At 46.7% G+C, this 22,833-nt stretch overlaps 1 protein-coding gene across 2 annotated transcripts in view; it reads right to left on the reverse strand.

Moving 5' to 3' along the window:
* Positions 1-575: 575 nt before the first annotated feature.
* The window catches only part of CTIF (cap binding complex dependent translation initiation factor), a 290,112-nt gene continuing 267,854 nt past the window's right edge, over positions 576-22,833 (reverse strand). For both annotated transcript variants that reach the window (XM_088476543.1, XM_088476542.1), the window contains 2 exons: positions 4,728-4,781; positions 576-2,300 (listed from right to left, as the gene is read on the reverse strand). In XM_088476543.1, the coding sequence (XP_088332669.1) occupies positions 2,085-2,300; positions 4,728-4,781 (270 nt within the window). In that variant the 3' untranslated portion in view covers positions 576-2,084. The remainder of the gene's footprint in view (positions 2,301-4,727; positions 4,782-22,833) is intronic.

A 22,833-nucleotide genomic window follows, 5' to 3' on the forward strand; every position in this document is an offset into this window, starting at 1 on the left:
ATCAGCTTCTAAAGCTGAGTACATACTAAACGATGTGTGTACCCAGCGATCCGACACACGACCCTGGCCGCCGACGGGACGGCATATCGGGCGGTCCCTACAAACTGTGCGATCTGGTGCCAGACCGCCCGATATGCCAAGCGCTGCATGGGATAGTCAGCCGCATCGCCTGATCTTACATGCTGCGCATAATCTCAGGCGATGAGGCAGACGACCGCACAGGAGCGCGCACTACACGATGTACTGCATACACACTACACATTTTTAACTATTTGTCGTTCCGATGTGTCGGAATCGGCCAAATCGTTAACGATATCGTGTAGTGTGTAGGGGCCATCACTGTCATTTTACAGGATGTGCTAGAAAAATGATAAGTTAGGAGCTGATCGGTTGTTTCTTTATCTCTCTCCAAGATTTGATAAAACTCCTCTTTATCCACTAAATTTAATTTGATTCCGTAGAAGCATCAACACTGCGGATGAGAGAGAGATGTCTGACACACAAGGAATAGTAACCCCTGGAGACAGTAACTTAAACAAGTAATATTCAGAAATACTGTTTTAATTAGAGCTTCTCTGGGTAATTCAAATAAAAAAAAAAAAGTGTTAGTGTATATTTACAGGTTTTGTGCAACCTTCACCTTCAGATAGCTTTTATCCACATGCCCGCACATGCCAAATCCGCCAGGGTACTAAAGGTATTGCTTTCCTGCTTTCTTCTGCGCTTTTCAGCCATGTCTATTATCATCAGGAAGGGCTGTTTTAAATTGCCACGGGATAAGGTGCAAAGCTGCGCTCTGCAAACCAATTATGTCCCGTGTGACGAGCCCAGCACAGCTGCGATGTAACCCAGCGCAACAAGACCAAACAACTTGGTCTGAATGATGTAAAAAAATGGCTGAAAAACACAAAGTACATCAGGAAGAAATAAATAAATAAATGCAATGTATCTAGTATAAGTTGCATGAGGGCATCACAAACGCCAAAATATTTAAATCATATGGAGGTAGAAAACCCCTTTAACACTCTTGGAAATATTGGTGGGCGATATCGGACACGCAATCATTTCAACATCCATGTCCGAGACGCGTCTTTAGAACTTTATCCGTTTTGTTTTTTTTTGGTGAGGATTGTTAATCACGTATAATTGTTAGAAAAGTTCACAACAGAACCTGCTGCTTCCTCTTCAATAGAACCCTTCTGACGCAGGAAATGAATCGTTAATAAATATTGCACGGCAATTTGTCAAGGACTCTCGTCCAGCCCTATAAGAGTTAAACTAAGCGAATGACGGTTGGGTTGGTTAGTGCACACTTCCACATCCACCCCTCTTACTGAAGCCTCACATTACTCCACCCAATACTCAACTGGCAGCCTCCTAATGTCCACCTGCCCAGCCAGACACGATGGGCTCATTACGGTCTGATTTGTTAAGCCCGACCACTCAAAAAGGAAAAACAACATTATCCAGGGTCTTCTGAATGAAAACAAAGAGTGCAAATGAAAAAACATAACCCGTATTCTAATACATCGTCGAGCCGTGATTCAAGGCCCTGAACGCGCAACTCCCCGCCGCCCTGCACACCGCCGACAATAGAGGAGGTCAACGATGAATGCCTGCTCAGACCGTGCCTCCCTTTTGTCCTCCGGAGACATCTGCCTAGATTGCCTCCTGCCACTTGGCCTTTACAAGGCCCTCACAATTGTGCGTAGACAATAGCAGCCATTCGCCTTTCAATATACATCTCTATTGCACCCCGCTGTGACAATGTTTTGGTGCGTGTGCCGAGGCTTATACAATATGCAAATTAAACATCAGAGTAGGAGGCGGCGGCGGCGGCGTTCTGTAGCAGGGGACCAGACTGAAAAGCCAGACCCCCTCCCCTCCCCTGACTGAATGAGTTCTTGAGCATGCTGTTTGTTTAATTGACAGGTGTCTTTCCTTCAGTGTCTTCATAGAAAGGTCCGTGAGTCTGGTTGGCAAGGTACATCCTGGTTTGCGTGGGGTGGCGAGACTTCCCCGTACCCACGATTTGTGTCCTGTGTCTTCTCACCCCTCTCCCCCATCCCTCACCAGCCTCCGCATCAGCCTGTGAGTTTCTGGATAGTCTTGTTGTAGTACTGTGTGATGGTTGGCGTGAGGGGGTTCCAGCTGTTGGCGTGTAGCTCTATGACCTCAAGCAAGAGGGACCGGGTCAGCATGGACTCCGAGGGGCACAGCATCTTGTCTCGTGTCGTCGCCAGCAGCTCCGTCATCATCTCGGGCAGCTGTTCCTCTAGCAGGCGGCCGGTGCTGTGCAGCTGTCAAACAGAGGAGAGGTTACAAGTCGCATGTTAAGTGGTCGCTGCCCCCCAGACTCCGAGCTCAGCTGGCCCCTGAGAATGTGAGGAGGGGGGGGGGCAGACTGCGGAGATGGGTCCGGGTGACAGACTGACACATAGAATTGCCCTACGGGGGTTTGTAATCGCTCAGACCACTGATTGAGGATCTCCCACTGCTGCGCACAGCTTTCCCCGTACCTTTTATCTCTATACTGACTTATCCCCTCAGCCGTCAATGTCCACTAAGGGACAAGCAGAGAATGACCAGTCATTACTGTATTATACGTACTTATTCTAAACTGAATGGGAGTGCCCACTGCCTCATAAGAGTGACATCTGGGGTAATGATGGCACAAAAGGTGCCCAGATTGCCACCCCTCCACCTAAGTTCTGCCCTTACAGATTGTAAGATCATAAGAACAGCTCTGTTTCCCCTTTTTGTCTTTTCTCCTTAATTATGGGGGTGTGGTACAAATATGTCGACATATCCGGCTGACTGTGGCCCAAAACCCTACCCAGGCTGCACTAGGTCCATGTCGACACTTGAATGTCAACGTTTTGCCCATGTTGACATTGTGGATTAGGACATAACTGTATCAAACTTTTGTCCATGTTGCCATAACAACTGCATACCTAATGACGTTACCTGCTCAATGTCATTATGTACCCCGGTGACGTCATATACTGTCTGCACTTGTGTATCTTGTCATCGGCTTTATCCCCTTAATCGGTGCTACGGAGACTGGGGGTGTCGGCATAGGGACAGTATTAATGCTGCACAACTTCGAACAGGAAAAGCAACTGGCCTCTGGAGCGACCCAACTCAACGCTAAATAGCAGTGTTAAAATAAAGCTTTCCCAGTATGTGTGCACTAATGGTGGGTACACACTACACGATATGCTCCCTGAGCGATATCGTGTAGTGTTGTCCCCGGCAGGCTGTGCTCAGTGTTGTTCATGACATTGAGCACAGCCGCTGAACGATATCATTAACGATATCGTTCAGCGCCGGGCTCTCTCCCCCATTCCCTGACATGCAGCAACCTGATGAGATCGTCAGGTTGGCCTGCATGTCAGCCCGATGAACGATGATGACGAACGACCCGCGGGAACGCGCGTCGCCATCGTTCATCTTTTTGATGTTAAAAATGGACGATAAAGTGGACGACTGAACGATATCGTTATCGTTCAGTCGTCCACTTTATCGCCCAGTGTGTACGCACCATAAGTACCGAGGCAGGTGGTATTTACCCACAAATTCTTTGGTATTGCTTCATGTGTTCTGATCCCAGAAAACACAAATACAGCTATTGCCAAATGTAGGATAGAATTCCTGAAATCCTCAGTCCCTGCTGGTTCCGTTAGCTACGGACTGGAATCTTCTCCAGTGCTCTGGGCTGTTTTTTTTTTTTAAATAAAGTGAAGTTCGCGTTACTGGAATGTGCGCTAAAAACGACGAGCTAGCAAGGGATCCCCTGAAAACAGGATGAATCATCGCCAAGATTCGCAGAGATTTCCCACCGCTGCTCCATAACGCATGCCTGAGAGCGATTTAATCCTCACTGCGCGTCACGTTCCGGGACCCGGAGCTCTCTATAAAGAGCGCCGTTCTGCATGTCGGGAGAGTGTTCGGCTCTCGGATACACAGGGAAAGTCCTGTCTCCTACAGGCGATTACACCGACATCTCCCTGTGGACGCAGAGATGGTTTCACTGAAATACTATTACAATAGTGCAGGGATTGGTCAGGGTCAGAACTGGAACACTGTTGCCCTGGTGAAATCTTCCACGTGTCCACGTGGGTATTTGCTTATTCATAACAGGTTGTCTAGGGACTAAAACTACTGTCACAGGAGCGCCGATACTTTCTGAGCTCTGCTCTACGTTCTGCGAGTTCTATGAATGTCGATTAAAACAACTGTCACATGAGCTGAGCACCAATAGGCTGCTTGCTACTATTCAGATCTATGGAGAGGGACTGAAGCTACTGTCACATGAGCACTGATTCGCTGCTTGTTTCCATGCAGCTCTAAGGAAGATTATTGAGGATACTGTCATATGAGCGCGGATATGCTCTGTATATGATGCTAGCCTCTATTATACTATAGAAGGTGAATGAAGCTACTGTCACATGAGCACTGACAGTGCTCTGTGTATGATAATCACTTCTATTCAGCTCTACGGGAGGGGAACTGAAGCTACTGTCATACGAGCTGCCTGCTTCCAATATTAAGCACAGATAGGGATTACATGGACTGAGTCTATCTGAGCTCCTGGCTTCAGGTAACAAGGTTGGGAATAGTTATCGGCGTGTTTCCTTGTTTAAACTGTTTTATGACACATTGAGAGAGACCAGCATGGGAAGCTAGCCGCGGTCAGTGCGAAACATCACAATATTGGGTCTTACCTCCATGGAGCAGCACAGAACCGCGTCCTCCTTCACATCATACGACTGTAAGAGCTGCGGGAATAGAGACATTAGAAACAAACCGTTAAAAAGTAATGACCGCAAGTAAAATCTGAAACAGACAGACATACCGCTTACACGCCATCAGACTGTGATACAAGGATTGTATACAGGGAACGATGATAACTAGGCGCAATGAGAGACATACAGCTCACACGTCATCAGACTGTGATACAGGGATTGTATACAGGGAATGAGAACAACCATGTGCAATGACAGACATACCGCTCACACGTCATCAGACTGTGATACAGGGATTGTATACAGGGAATGAGAACAACCATGTGCAATGACAGACATACCGCTCACACGTCATCAGACTGTGATACAGGGATTGTATACAGGGAATGAGAACAACCATGTGCAATGACAGACATACCGCTCACACGTCATCAGACTGTGATACAGGGATTGTATACAGGGAATGAGAACAACCATGTGCAATGACAGACATACCGCTCACACGTCATCAGACTGTGATACAGGGATTGTATACAGGGAATGAGGATAACCATGTGCAATGACAGACATACTGTGATACAGGGATTGTATATAGGGAATGAGGACAACCATGTGCAATGACATACATACCGCTCACACGTCATCAGACTGTGATACAGGGATTGTATATAGGGAATGAGGACAACCATGTGCAATGACATACATACCGCTCACACGTCATCAGACTGTGATACAGGGATTGTATACAGGGAATGAGGATAACCATGTGCAATGACAGACATACCGCTCACACGCCATCAGACTGTGATACAGGGATTGTATACAGGGAATGAGGATAACCATGTGCAATGACAGACATACCGCTCACACGTCATCAGACTGTGATACAGGGATTGTATACAGGGAATGAGGATAACCATGTGCAATGACAGACATACCGCTCACACGTCATCAGACTGTGATAACCATGTGCAATGACAGACTTACCGCTCACACGTCATCAGACTGTGATACAGGAATTGTATACAGGGAATGAGGACAATCATGTGCAATGACAGACATACCGCTCACGCGTCATCAGACTGTGATACGGGGATTGTATACAGGGAATGAGAACAACCATGTGCAATGACAGACATACCGCTAACGCGTCATCAGACTGTGATACGGGGATTGTATACAGGGAATGAGAACAACCATGTGCAATGACAGACATACCGCTCACACGTCATCAGACTGTGATACAGGGATTGTATACAGGGAATGAGGATAACCATGTGCAATGACAGACATACCGCTCACACGCCATCAGACTGTGATAAAGGGATTGTATACAGGGAATGAGGACAACCATGTGCAATGACAGACATACCGCTCACACGTCATCAGACTGTGATATAGGGATTGTATACAGGGAATAAGGATAACTAGGTGCAATGACAGACATACCGCTCACACGTCATCAGACTGTGATACAGGGATTGTATACAGGGAATGAGAACAACCATGCGCAATGACAGACATACCGCTCACACGTCATCAGACTGTGATACAGGGATTGTATACAGGGAATGAGAACAACTCACCTTCTCCCACACCCCCAGGCCTGGGGGTCACCATGGTGGTGGTGTTGGGGTCCTTCTATCCCCTGGTTACTCAAACCAACATATACCATCAGAACCATCCCTTACATTCTCCACATTTGAAGTTCATGCTATACGCCTCTTCCAACCAGTACACCTCAGAGTAGCTGTCATCTACCGTCCCCCTGGCCCTCCCTCCAAGTTCCTTGACAACTTTGCTTCCTGGCTCACTCACTTTCTCTCCTCAGACCTTCCCTCTATTATCCTCGGTGACTTCAATATTCCTATTGATATCCCCACAGAATCTGCTGCCTCCAAACTACTCACCCTCACTTCCTCATTTGGTCTCTCCCAATGGACCTCCTCACCCTCCCATGCGAGTGGGCATTTGCTTGATCTGGTATTCACTCACCGTTGTGATATTTCTGCTTACTCCAATTCCCCATTCCCCCTCTCTGACCATCACCTCCTCTCTTTTAACCTATCCCTCTCTCCTTCCCCTCCACTACCTCCGAAAGCCACCATCACTAAGCGTAACATTGAAGCCATCGACACTGCTTTCTTTTCTTCCCTATTTGACTCACTTTTCTCCCCTATCCTCTCTTTCTCCTGCGCTGAATAAGCTGCTTCCCTATACAATGCCTCCCTTACTTCTGCTCTTGACTCTGTTGCTCCGGCGATCACTACTCACCCTCGCAAATTCACACCTCAACCCTGGCATTCCAAATGCACCAGATACCTGCAAAAATGTTCACGAACCGCCGAGCGACAGTGGAGAAGATCACGCTCTCAGGAAGATTTTCTCCATTTCAAATTCATGCTGTCATCCTACAGTGCTGCCCTTTCCCTCTCTAAACAGTCATATTTCAATAATCTCATCTCCTCCCTGTCCTCAAATCCCCAGCGTCTCTTTTCCACCTTCAACTCCCTCCTCTGTCCACCCCCTCCTTGCTCTCTGCCACTGACTTTGCTACCTATTTCACATCTAAAATTGATTCCATACGTCAGGACATCATATCCAACCAGTCCCCCAGCTCTCCACCTCCTCCATTCCCGAATCACCCCTCCCCATCCATTTTACAGACTCTGACATCCTTCTCCCCTGTGACTGGAGAGGAAGTTAAGGCCCTTATCCAGTCCTCCCCCCCTTCCACCTCTCCTCTCGACCCTATCCCCTCCCACCTCCTCTGCTATCTCTCTCCTTCTGCCTGCTCCCATCTTGCCCACCTCCTTAATCTATCCCTCTCATCTGGCACTGTTCCTTCTGCATTCAAGCATGCCTGTGTTTCCCCCATTCTTAAAAAACCTAACCTTGATCCTAACAGTCTCTCTAACTACCGTCCAATCTCTCTCCTCCCTTTTGCCTCCAAACTCCTTGAGCGTATTGTTTACAACCGTCTCACCACGTTTCTTTCCTCCCACTCCCTCCTTGACCCTTTTCAGTCTGGCTACCGTTCTCTCCACTCCACTGAAACTGCCCTCACAAAAGTCAGCAATGACCTCCTTGCTGCCAAATCCAAGGGCCACTACTCACTGCTCATTCTCCTTGATCTCTCTGCTGCCTTTGACACTGTGGACCACCCTCTACTGCTGCATATACTTCACTCCCTTGGTCTACGTGACACTGCTCTCTCCTGGCTGTCCTCCTACCTCTCTGACCGTTCCTTCTCTGTTTCCTCTCATGGCGACTCATCCCCCCCACAGCCTCTTACAGTAGGTGTTGCCCAAGGTTCTGTTCTTGGACCTCTCCTATTCTCTCTCTATACGTCTTCTCTATGTAAACTCATCAGCTCTTTTGACCTCCATTATCATCTCTATGCTGATGATACTCAGATCTACCTTTCCTCACCTGATCTTTCCCCCTCTATACTGACTCGTATCTCCAACTGTCTCTCTGCAATCTCTTCCTGTATGTCCCAGCGATTTCTCAAACTTAATATGTCTAAGACTGAGCTGATAGTCTTCCCACCCTCCCACATAACATCATGTCCCACTATTTCTTTATTAATAGATGGCATTACTATCTCAACTAGCCCCAAAGTGCGTTGTCTTGGAGTCATCCTGGACTCTTCCCTCTCCTTTAAACCACACATTCAGAACCTCTCACAGTCCTGTCGTTTCCATCTCAAGAATATTTCCAAGATCAGACCCTTTCTCACCCAGGATGCTACCAAAACCCTTGTACATTCAATGGTCATGTCCAGACTGGACTACTGTAACCTTCTCCTAGCTGGCCTCCACAAATCCCATCTCTCTCCTCTCCAGTCTGTGCTCAATGCTGCTGCTCGGCTCATCTTCCTCTCCAAACGCTCTACATCTGCCTCCCCTCTTTTGCAAGCCCTCCACTGGCTCCCATTCCCTTTCAGAACCCAATTCAAGGCTCTTACACTCACTTACAAAGCCCTCACCCATTCACATCTCTGATCTAATCTCCCTTCACTCTTCTGTCCGCCCTCTTCGTTCACTTAATACACGCCGCCTTTCATGCCAATTGATTACTTCCTCCCACTCCCGCCTCCAAGACTTTGCCCGTGCTGCTCCTCACCTTTGGAACTCCCTCCCTCTCCCTATCAGACTCTGCACCTCTCTACCATCTTTCAAACGAGCTCTTAAGACCCACTACTTCATTAAAGCCTTCCAGCTCTCATCGTAACTTGCTGTTACATCTTCCTTTCTCCCGGCCCACCCCATTCTGTGTCACTCCTGTTTGTCTTCCCCTCCCTTAAAGAATGTAAGCTCTTTCGAGCAGGGCCCTCTACCCTGTTGTGCTTCTCCCTACTGTAATTTAATTTATCTCTTACTAGCCACTAGGGCAACTAACACTTGGCTGCTTATGCGGGCGTGAATGTCACTAAAATAGCAATGTTTATCCGTGTCCTGTCCTGTATTGTATTGTATTGTAAGTCAATGGTTACTTTTTTGTCTATGTACTTTGTAAGGCGCTGCGGAATACTTGTGGCGCCATATAAATAAATGATAATAATAGTAATAATACAGGGATTGTATACAGGGAATGAGGACAACCATGTGCAATGACAGACATACCGCTCACGCGTCATCAGACTGTGATACAGGGATTGTATACAGGGAATGAGAACAACCATGTGCAATGACAGACATACCGCTCACGCGTCATCAGACTGTGATACAGGGATTGTATACAGGGAATGGGGATAACTAGGCGCAATGACAGACATACAGCTCACACGTCATCAGACTGTGATACAGGGATTGTATACAGGGAATGGGGATAACTAGGCGCAATGACAGACATACCGCTCACACGTCATCAGACTGTGATACAGGGATTGTATACAGGGAATGAGAACAACCATGTGCAATGACAGACATACCGCTCACACGTCATCAGACTGTGATACAGGGATTGTATACAGGGAATGGGGATAACTAGGCGCAATGACAGACATACAGCTCACACGTCATCAGACTGTGATACAGGGATTGTATACAGGGAATGGGGATAACTGGGCGCAATGACAGACATACAGCTCACACGTCATCAGACTGTGATACAGGGATTGTATATAGGGATTGAGGTTAACCATGTGCAATGACAGACATACCGCTCACACGTCATCAGACTGTGATACAGGGATTGTATACAGGGAATGGGGATAACTAGGCGCAATGACAGACATACCGCTCACACGTCATCAGACTGTGATACAGGGATTGTATACAGGGAATGAGAACAACCATGTGCAATGACAGACATACCGCTCACACGTCATCAGACTGTGATACAGGGATTGTATACAGGGAATGGGGATAACTAGGCGCAATGACAGACATACAGCTCACACGTCATCAGACTGTGATACAGGGATTGTATACAGGGAATGGGGATAACTGGGCGCAATGACAGACATACAGCTCACACGTCATCAGACTGTGATACAGGGATTGTATATAGGGAATGAGGTTAACCATGTGCAATGACAGACATACCGCTCACACGTCATCAGACTGTGATACAGGGATTGTATACAGGGAATGAGAACAACCATGTGCAATGACAGACATACCGCTCACACGTCATCAGACTGTGATACAGGGATTGTATACAGGGAATGGGGATAACTGGGCGCAATGACAGACATACAGCTCACACGTCATCAGACTGTGATACAGGGATTGTATACAGGGAATGAGGATAACTAGGCACAATGACAGACATACAGCTCACACGTCATCAGACTGTGATACAGGGATTGTATACAGGGAATGAGGATAACTAGGTGCAATGACAGACATACCGCTCACACGTCATCAGACTGTGATACAGGGATTGTATACAGGGAATGAGGAAAACCATGTGCAATGACAGACATACCGCTCACACGTCATCAGACTGTGATACAGGGATTGTATATAGGGAATGAGGACAACCATGTGCAATGACAGACATACCGCTCACACGTCATCAGACTGTGATATAGGGATTGTATACAGGGAATGAGCACAACCATGTGCAATGACAGACATACCGCTCACACGCCATCAGACTGTGATACAGGGATTGTATACAGGGAATGAGGATAACCATGTGCAATGACAGACATACCGCTCAAATGTCATCAGACTGTGATACAGGGATTGTATACAGGGAATGAGGATAACTAGGCGCAATGACAGACATACCGCTCACACGTCATCAGACTGTGATACAGGGATTGTATACAGGGAATGAGGACAACCATGTGCAATGACAGACATACCGCTCACACGCCATCAGACTGTGATACAGGGATTGTATACAGGGAATGAGGATAACTAGGCGCAATGACAGACATACCGCTCACACGCCATCAGACTGTGATACAGGGATTGTATACAGGGAATGAGGATAACTAGGCGCAATGACAGACATACCGCTCACACGTCATCAGACTGTGATACAGGGATTGTATATAGGGAATGAGGATAACAATGTGCAATGACAGACATACCGCTCAAATGTCATCAGACTGTGATACAGGGATTGTATACAGGGAATGAGAACAACCATGTGCAATGACAGACATACCGCTCACACGTCATCAGACTGTGATACAGGGATTGTATACAGGGAATGAGGACAACTAGGTGCAATGACAGACATACCGCTCACACGTCATCAGACTGTGATACAGGGATTGTATACAGGGAATGAGGATAACTAGGTGCAATGACAGACATACCGCTCACACGTCATCAGACTGTGATACAGGGATTGTATACAGGGAATGAGGACAACTAGGTGCAATGACAGACATACCGCTCACACGTCATCAGACTGTGATACAGGGATTGTATACAGGGAATGAGGACAACCATGTGCAATGACAGACATACCGCTCACACGTCATCAGACTGTGATACAGGGATTGTATACAGGGAATGAGAACAACCATGTGCAATGACAGACATACCGCTCACACGTCATCAGACTGTGATACAGGGTTTGTATATAGGGAATGAGGATAACCATGTGCAATGACAGACATACCGCTCACACGTCATCAGACTGTGATACAGGGATTGTATACAGGGAATGAGAACAACCATGTGCAATGACACACATAACGCTCACACGTCATCAGACTGTGATACAGGGATTGTATACAGGGAATGGGGATAACTAGGCGCAATGACAGACATACAGCTCACACGTCATCAGACTGTGATACAGGGATTGTATACAGGGAATGAGGATAACTAGGCGCAATGACAGACATACCGCTCACACGCCATCAGACTGTGATTAAGGGATTGTATACAGGGAATGAGGATAACCATGTGCAATGACAGACATACCGCTCACACGCCATCAGACTGTGATACAGGGATTGTATACAGGGAATGAGGATAACCATGTGCAATGACAGACATATCGCTCACACATCATCAGACTGTGATACAGGGATTGTATACAGGGAATGAGGATAACTAGGCGCAATGACAGACATACCGCTCTCACGCCATCAGACTGTGATACAGGGATTGTATACAGGGAGTGAGGATAACCATGTGCAATGACAGACATACCACTCACACGTCATCAGACTGTGATACAGGGATTGTATACAGGGAATGAGGATAACCATGTGCAATGACAGACATACCGCTCACACGCCATCAGACTGTGATACAGGGATTGTATACAGGGAATGAGGATAACCATGTGCAATGACAGACATACCGCTCACACGTCATCAGACTGTGATATAGGGATTGTATACAGGGAATGAGCACAACCATGTGCAATGACAGACATACCGCTCACACATCATCAGACTGTGATACAGGGATTGTATACAGGGAATGAGCACAACCATGTGCAATGACAGACATACCGCTCACACGTCATCAGACTGTGATACAGGGATTGTATACAGGGAATGAGCACAACCATGTGCAATGACAGACATACCGCTCACACGCCATCAGACTGTGATACAGGGATTTTATACAGGGAATGAGGATAACCATGTGCAATGACAGACATACCGCTCAAATGTCATCAGACTGTGATACAGGGATTGTATACAGGGAATGAGGATAACTAGGCACAATGACAGACATACCGCTCACACGTCATCAGACTGTGATACAGGGATTGTATACAGGGAATGAGGACAACCATGTGCAATGACAGACATACCGCTCACACGCCATCAGACTGTGATACAGGGATTGTATACAGGGAATGAGGATAACTAGGCGCAATGACAGACATACCGCTCACACGCCATCAGACTGTGATACAGGGATTGTATACAGGGAATGAGGATAACTAGGCGCAATGACAGACATACCGCTCACACGTCATCAGACTGTGATACAGGGATTGTATACAGGGAATGAGGATAACTAGGTGCAATGACAGACATACCGCTCACACGTCATCAGACTGTGATACAGGGATTGTATACAGGGAATGAGAACAACCATGTGCAATGACAGACATACCGCTCACACGTCATCAGACTGTGAAACAGGGATTGTATACAGGGAATGAGGATAACTAGGCGCAAGGACAGACATACAGCTCACACGTCATCAGACTGTGATACAGGGATTGTATACAGGGAATGAGGATAACTAGGCGCAATGACAGACATACCGCTCACACGTCATCAGACTGTGAAACAGGGATTGTATACAGGGAATGAGGCTAACTAGGCGCAATGACAGACATACCGCTCACACGCCATCAGACTGTGATACAGGGATTGTATACAGGGAATGAGAACAACCATGTGCAATGACAAGACATACCGCTCACACGTCATCAGACTGTGAAACAGGGATTGTATACAGGGAATGGGGATAACTGGGCGCAATGACAGACATACAGCTCACACGTCATCAGACTGTGATACAGGGATTGTATACAGGGAATGAGGATAACTAGGCACAATGACAGACATACAGCTCACATGTCATCAGACTGTGATACAGGGATTGTATACAGGGAATGAGGATAACTAGGTGCAATGACAGACATACCGTTCACACGTCATCAGACTGTGATACAGGGATTGTATACAGGGAATGAGGAAAACCATGTGCAATGACAGACATACCGCTCACACGTCATCAGACTGTGATACAGGGATTGTATACAGGGAATGAGGATAACTAGGCGCAATGACAGACATACCGCTCACACGCCATCAGACTGTGATATAGGGATTGTATACAGGGAATGAGGATAACTAGGCGCAATGACCGACAGTTTTCTAATGGTTATTCTACATCTACAGCAAAAGGACATCAATAGAGAGCGACGTTAGTGTCCGGTGCCAGCTAATATCCGGGAGAAGCGCTGAAGGTAATACTGTGTGACCGACCACATTAATAATGACTGTTGTGTACTGGACGAGTATCTCAATTCGTTTTAAATCCACTTTTATATACCCTAAAAGTTTAATATGTTCTGCCCTGAATAAAAGGTGAATTCTACAGCCAGCTTATTATACATATACCTCCATTAATGTGCACACATTGCAGTCTGGTCGTGAAGAATTAATTTACAAAAGATCCGATCACTGAGGCAGTGGGCTGAGAAGCCGGCCGGCCATGGAAAGCTGCCTGAGAACATGTACTACAGCGTATGTGATGGGTGATGTCATCAGGAACATGCACATCACATTTGCCAATGGTGGTTATTGGCTACGTATTTGGAATCACACATAATTACGACACTTGGCCAGTTAGGGCGCATACTGGCATACCTACATGGAATTCCACAATTACCAGCTGAGTAACAGACTACATGGGCAAAAGCATGTGGGCTCTTCTTCTAATTAGTGTCTTTGATGCACCCATCACTAACAGGTGAGTAAAATCCAGTCTACAGCCCTGCAATATCCGCAGTCACACACTAGTGGTAGGATAGGTCACAGTGAAGAGCTCAGTGACTGCCATAGGATGCCACCTTTCCAGCCAGCCAGACACATTTCTGCCCTGATAGACCATCCCGATCACTATAAGATCTGTTATCATGAGATGTAAATGTCTAGGAGCAACAACAGTGGACACCTCTGAGTGCTAAGGTGCTCAACACACAAAAATCTTCTGTCCTCAATTGCAACACTGACTACCTAGTTCCAAACCGCCTCTGGAAGGAATGTCAGCACAAGGAAAGGACCGCCGGATTCCAAAGGCAGAGTAGCTGCACACAAACATCAGATCACTATGTGTAATTCCAAACATTGTCTGGGGTGGTGGAATGTCAATAGGTTCTAAACAGTTGATACGCGTTTCATGGGGGAACAAGTTACACTTCATCTGGCAGTCTGGTGGACAAATCTGGGTTCGGTGGATCCCAGTAGCCATTCCTGTCCTAATGTATACTGACAATTGTAAAGTCTGTATGTGAAGAGGTATAATGGTATGGAGTTGTTTTCAATGGTTTGGCCGTAGGCATTAAGTTTCAGAGAAGGAAAAACATTAATACTACATCACACAGACATTCTTTTAGCTTGAAACTGCCCTATACACAAAACAAGGACTATTAGAAACTTCTTTTTTCCAGTATGGTGTAGAACCACCTGACTGGCCTCACAAAGCCCTGACCTCAACTCCATCCAACACCTTTGGGATAAATAGAAACGCCAGCTACGAGCCAAGCCTTATCGCCCAACACCAGTGCACGAGCTCCGTAATGCTCTTGTGGCTGAATATATGGGAATCCCCGTAGCCATGTAACAAATTTAAGTGGAAAACTCTTCCCAGGAGAGTCTCAGCAAACCATAGCTGGGGTCAGCTCCATGGATTTGGAATGAGCCTGTACGGGTGTGATATTTGGGTTTCCCTAACCCCCCCCCCCCCCCGCAGCCTAACCCTAACTCTCCCTTCCCGAAGCCTAACCCTCCCCTCCCACAGCCTAACCCTAACCCTCCGATCCCACGCCTAAATCTAACCCATCCCTCCCAAAGCCTAACACTAACCCTCCTCCTGCAGCTTAACCCTAAACCCCCCACCCCCGGCAGCCTAACCCTACCCCACAGCCTAATTCTAACCCTCCCGCAGCCTAACCCTAACGCATCCCTCCCACAGACTAACCCAGACCCTCACCTCCGGCAGCCTAACGCTTACCCTAGTGCCTAACCCTCTCCCTAGTGCCTAACCCTAGCCTTACTGCATAACTCTAACCCTTGTGCCTAACCCTCACCCTAGTGCCTAACTCTAACCCTCTCCCTAGGGCCTACCCTCAGCCTAGTGCTTAACCCTAACCCTCCCCCTAGTGCTTAACCCTAACTCTCACCCTAGTGCCTAACCCTAACCCTGCTTCTAGTGCCTAACCCTATAGTGCCTAACCCTAATACTCACAGCGGTCGAGATTTCGGCACAGGGATTCTAACCGCCGGCATCCTGACCATCGTAGATGCCGACTACATCCCCCACAGATAGAAGTGAAAGATATCATGATAAACCCAAGTGTATTACATGAATAGGACCATCCTGATGATAACCAGAACACCACCAGTATAACACTGCTCTAAAGAATACGTGATCAACTATTTTAAACAACAAAAATATTAAAAGTGACTAAGGTGTTTATAATGATAGGCTTTTATGTGATAGCCTTTAAATAATTGTTGCTTTAAGCAGGGCAATAGGGAAGGTCAGTTGGATTACCCGCCAGAACTGCACCAGTTCCCGCAACATGCAGGCTACTACATAAGAGCAATAGATTCTGACATTAAATAAGAATCACAATGTCCATCTAGCCTGCCAACTTTTATACCCAATCTGTCCAACATATTTTGATGCTGTTTCAGATTTGGGAAAGTCTCTTGTCTTATGCCAAGAAAGTTTAAAACTGCCCTTCCATATTAATCTTCACCATCCTTATTTGAAGACTATTCCACTAATAGCCCTTCTTTGCACAATCTCTTTAGACCTTCATTGCGCACTCTCATTCAATTACGCCCTTTCAGATACATGACCTCCAGATGTAAACCGTATTCTATGTGAAGTCTCAGTCCCTCTGCTACTAATTGCTCTCCCGATGCATCCTAGCACCCAACTGACCTTCCCTATTGCTTTGCTACATTATCTCCCTACCTTTAAGTCCCTTGAAATAGTGGCTCCCAAATCCATTTCCTCTTTGGATTTTGCAATTGATAAAATACTATAAATCAGCATTTGGATGTTTGGGACTCAAGCTCATGAGTTTACATTGAAACTGTAAATGACTGAATATTTCACAAAACTCCTTAAAAGATGCTACCGTCTTTAGATCTGTAAATGGCACCTAAAAATGTAATTGCAATACATGCCTTGAAAAATAGGAGCAATGTAGAGATGTAGCTGTGAAATAGTACAGGGAATTTCTATTCCCCAGGTGACAGTCATATACACAAATGTCCCGTAATATGGAGGAATAATGATAGACTTGCCTTATAATCACTGAACACCCTGCGATGTCACTATAGTGACATCATCAGGCATTTCCCTGTGCATATGAAAACCTATGGTCCCTCCCCTCCAGCTCAGCACTGATACATTTTAGAAGTAACTTCATAAAGTAGGCTAAGTAACTACGTGACAATTGCAGAGAATACACATCCCGTACAAACACCCTTATAAAGCAAACTATATTTTACAAAGTTACCCCCCCTAAAAAATAAATAAAAAAATAGTCAATGTCCCCCTCTCCCACAACAAACACCCTATCTGCCAAATATTATTTAACTGGTAAATACATTCTACATTCACATCTCCCAAGACTTCTGTATCACGCCTTAAGCAAACTCTAGAAATAGCCCTCGATGAAGTGGCTCCAGCTACCCATCACACTCCTCGGAGACTTAGATACAATTGTGGCATTCCAAAGTAACAAGACACCTACAAAAACTCTCACATAAAGTAGAACATCAATGGCGTGAATCTCATACTCCAAGTGACTTTATCACACTATCTACTACTCTTATCGTAAGTCTCAGGACATTACCAAACACACACATTTCCAAACTCACATCTATGTTCAAGCTTCTAACTCCAAGCGAATTTTTAATATATTTAAATCACTTCTTATCCCTCACGTACCCAACTCACCAGCTACTTTCAGTGCACAAGACCTTGCTTCCTATTTCTAGGACAGGATTGATAAGATCGGAAATTAAATGGTGGGCTTTTTCCCAGCCAGTGACCTGCTGATTTCCTTCCCTGATCTCTCTCACCTCACCTACCCCACAAATGTAGAGGAAGTATCTACACTCTTCTCATCCTCCTACAATACTACCTCACTTCTTGAAACTACACCCTCACAAATCAGTAGAGTGTGGTCTTCTGTGCTCACCCTAATCTTAACTAAAATCTGTAATCTCTCACTCCCTACTGGTATCTTTCCATCACTGATCAAGCATGCAGTGATTACTCCCATTCTAAAACCCCCCCAAAAAAACTCACCCTCTCAAACCACCGTCCCATCTCCCCTGCCCCTCTAAGCTACTTGAGAGACTTGCCTACACCCGCATCACTCACTTTCTTTAGTTGCACAACACTACTTATTGGACAGACTTTCGTTAGAAACACTCCACAGAGATAGCACTGACTAAGGTAGCGAATGATCTGATCATTGCTAAGTCTAAAGGCCATTACTCACTTCTTATTCTTCTAGATCTCTCAGCTGCAGGTGACACTGCTGACCACTCTTCTCATATAAACTCTGCAACCCCTAGGTCTTCAGGACACAGTCCTACTTAGGTTGTCAGCCTACTTACTGTATCGCTCACTGTTTGTTTCTCTGACTCCACCTTCTCTTCGTTACCTCTATCAGTTGGAGTACCGCAAGGCTCAGTCATAGGTCCCCTGCTTTTCTCAATCTACACCACCTCTCTTGGCAAACTTAGCAGCTCTTTTAGATTTTAGTATCATCTGTATTGGTCTCTGCCATTTCCTCTTGGATATCATTTCGCCACCTCAAACTTCATCATTCTAAAACAGAATTAATAATACGTCCACCGGCCAATAGTATTTACCAACCTGATATCTCTATCAATGTTGATAACTCGACAATCAACCCACCCCACAAGCTCGCTGCCTAGGTGTCATCCTTGACTCTGACCTGTCCTTTGTGCCCCACATTCAATCTGTTTCCAAACCCTGTTACATACATCTAAGAACTATGGGCCTTATTCAGGTTGGATCACAGTGCTGCGTTCGCACGCAGCCGGTCGATGTTTGTGCTCTGTGGGCGCGAACTGGCCGCTGCAATCGGGCACGCAGTCCAATCGCATAGTGATTGACATGAAGTGACCGGTTGGGGGTGGAGAGTGGGGGTGGTCGGAGGAACGCAGACGTGCCTATGCGTTTGAACGCCATTGCAGGGGCGTGCATAATTAAGCTCCTGCAATTGCATACACTGGCAGACGGTTAGTTGGCGACAGGAAGTTTAGCAGTTTGCGAGGTAGGGTCAGGTCAACCACAACTGTGCGAATGGTTCCGATGTTACTCTATGTTTTCGCTGACTTGCGGATGCATGTCATGGGAAGTGGGTTGGTTTATACAGAGATGGGCGTCTTGGTATAGTGCTGAGGTTGCCGTGCGATTGCTTTCATCAGCATATTTTCGCAGCTACTTGGTGCGTGTGAATGCAGTCGTGCGATCCATGCTGAATAAGGCCCCATATCCAGAATACGCCCATATCTTACACAAGACACTGCTAAAACTGTCATTCATGCATTCATTATCTCCCGCATTGATTATTGCAATAGTCTCCTTACTGGTCTTCCCCAAAACAGACTCTCACCACTACCATCCATTTTGAATGCAGCTGCGAGGTTGATCCTCCTTGCTAAATATTCATTGTCTGCTGCTCCTCCCTATCAATTGGTAACTTGTGTTCTACCAAATTCAATACAAAATACTTTTACTTACACATAAGGCTATTAATCAAACTACACCAACATACATCTCTTCACAAAATATCTCCCAACCCCGCTCTGCATAAGATCTGCGTCTCTCATCACCACGAATCATCTGCTCCCATTCACGGTTATAGGACTTTTTCGGGCTGCACCCACTCTGTAGAATGCCCTCCGAAGCACATAGATTTTCCTCTAGTCTCCAAACCTTCCAACCTCACCTTTTTTAGACAAGCTTATCAAATCCCAGAACCACCCACATGAAATCAATAAGGTATCCTACCCAATTTCATCCCCTCTGTACAGCACACACCTATACCTAATCCCTAAGTCTTCCGGGGGGTGCCTAACCCTAACCCTCCCTTCCCCTAACCTAACCCAAGCTCCTCCCCGGGAGCCCCTAACCTAACCCTCCCCCCCCCCCCCGTCTGGCTTACCTTTGTTCGGTATGCCGGGCGTCAGGCTCCCGGCATAGGTATGACAGGCGTTGGGATTTCGACGCATGTCATTAGTACCCTGCCGGGATTTGACAGTCGGGAGGTTGGCATGTCGACCGTCGGCTTCCTGACTGCATTTCGTACAGCCCACACATACCCTCCATAAGCTATCCTACGGAAATTACATCCCTTCTATACAGTACACCCATACCCTCCCCATAAGCTATCCTACCCAATTACATCCCTTCTATACAGTACACACATACCCTCCCCATAAGCTATCCTACCCAATTACATCCCTTCTATACAGTACACACACATAACATTACATACTTTCTCTTTCCCATCCTTCTGACCTCAGGCCAACAATCCTGTGTGACTGGATCATACAGACCCGCCAAGAACCTCTGCAATCAGTCTGGGCCAATGTGCAATAGGTAGCACTTATCCTTGTGTATCAATGCTCATTTCCATATAGATTGTAAGATTGCCAGCTGGTCCCTCTCACCTCTATGACTGTTATTACCCTGGCTTGTTCTATTATAGTACAAAGAACAACAGGTCGCGGAGGACGTGTCTGTACTGACAACCATATTTCACTACAAGTACTACAAATGCTAGAGGTGGTCTTATCAGTAATTCATAGAGAGCCTTGGGACATACACAGAATACAGAGGCAATAAATAAACACTATAATGTTGTAAAATAGGGAGTAGGCGGGGCTTGGTATGATGTGCAGCATCAGGTGGGCGGGGAAACCCAATCTGAAACACAGTTTACAGGCTAGATGGTAGGACTGGGCGTACCATGCAGCAGGGATAATCATCTGCTCTCTTGGGAGTCTGGGAAGTCTCCCTCTAATTCGGGAGTCTCCTGGACAGTCTAGGAGTGTAGGCAAGCATATTTTAAATAGGGTCCTTTCATGCTGTCCCCTCTTTCTAAAATAATTAGGGAGACAGGGGGACAGCAAGCTGTGAATATTTCTGTAAAAGTATTACTAAGATAGCAGATGTGTCCTCATACACTATTGCCGCACTCGCGCCAAACAGACCATCTCGCCGCGCCATGTCCTGTGCGCCGAATATCTTCGTCGCATCTTTTTCAACCGAATATGAGTCTTAGTTGAAATGCCATGCGATACAACCTCTTCACTTGATATGCAACACTCGCCAAGTGCACCTCTGGCACAGATTGAGTGGTGGTTCGCTGTGCATCTGCGGTGCGAATAAATCGCTGCGCTACACCGCTCAGGTCACGCCGGAAGTATCCCACCACCAGGGCCGGCACCAGGGTTCTGCGCTCCCTGTGCCGGCTCTTGAGAAAGCGCCCTAACCTCACGCGCGGCTTTGGGGGTGTGACCTAATTACCATATGCCATGCCCCCTGTGTGACGTTATTTGGAGGCGTACAACGTCAGGCTGGGGGTAAAGCCCAGTACTCCGTCCCTGGCTGGGCTTCCCCCAGCCCTTTCTCATTAGTGAATGGCTGCTGCGCGCATTCACTCACTCTCTGGGGGTCCGGCACCGCCGCGGTGGTGGGGGTCCCCAGCCTCCCGATTTGACCACCCGCGGCCCACTTCGGCCCACGGGTGGAACAGCGGGACAGTGCTGTCCCACTGAAATCAGGATGCTGGGGAGGGGTGCCGCCCTCTACGGGTGGCGCCCCTGTGCGACTGCACTGGTCGAACACCCCTAGAGCCGGCCCTGCCCGCCGCATTGGCGTATTGAGGTCAGGTGTAGGAGGACACATCTGCAGGCCTTTTAATTTTAAAAATCAAATGTTATGTTAAACGGGACGGGCGACAGAGATTGAGGCTTAAGGCAACTGCCTTGTTTCTGAGCCAGCCCTGTATAAGTGGGGGTCCACACGCCTGGCAGCAAAAAGCAGCCGATCGGTAACAAACGATGATCAGACTAATATGATGTGGATGCAAGTTATACCAGTAAACAATTGGTCGCATCTCATTTTGTTCTCTGGTCTTTAAACCTTTCTATGGGCTTAATTTAAGAGTAGCACGCAAACCCACTTTTCCCACAACAGTATCTCCAAAGGGGCTGCAGTCAGGAAGCCGACGGTCGAAATGCCGACCGCTGTCTAATCCCGGCAGGGGTCTAATGATAGACTTCCTACATTCCTCTACAGCCAAAACTCTGATTCCCTGCCCCTATCCTCTCCTTATTGTAACCTACTACTAACAGTCATCCAACCTGTCATTGTCATGTATCCAGAGTTTGTCAGAAAGAATCATTTCAGGTCCTCCTGATATCCCTTCTCAGGCTCCCTAGCCAGCCTAAGATGTCCTACTGCCCTCCACTTATCTGCTGCTCCTTGCATGTCTGCTTTACTTTCTTGCTGTGTCAACAATGGTCTCTTGCACAGAACGGTCTCCTGGTCACCTATCTTCTTTACGTTCATTGCCTGGAACGTTCTCACTTGGAACAGGATAAAATCCATGTAATGGATGAGGGCTTCAAAGAGGCAGGTTACTTCATACATGGCAACTACTGTAGGAAAGAACAGCTACCTACTGCCCTAACTCCACCCTATTTCATATATGTAGGACTTTCCTCACAGGCGTATAAGATGAGTTTTTGGATACAGCGCATGGGCAAAAGCAAATTTATTTGGAACACACACCAGATGTGGAGATCCATCTTATGACGGATCTATAGAAATGTTTGTAT

The sequence above is a fragment of the Taudactylus pleione genome, unplaced genomic scaffold (genome assembly GCF_031769625.1).
Source record: "Taudactylus pleione unplaced genomic scaffold, aTauple2 ptg000189l, whole genome shotgun sequence".
NCBI lineage: Eukaryota > Metazoa > Chordata > Amphibia > Anura > Myobatrachidae > Taudactylus > Taudactylus pleione.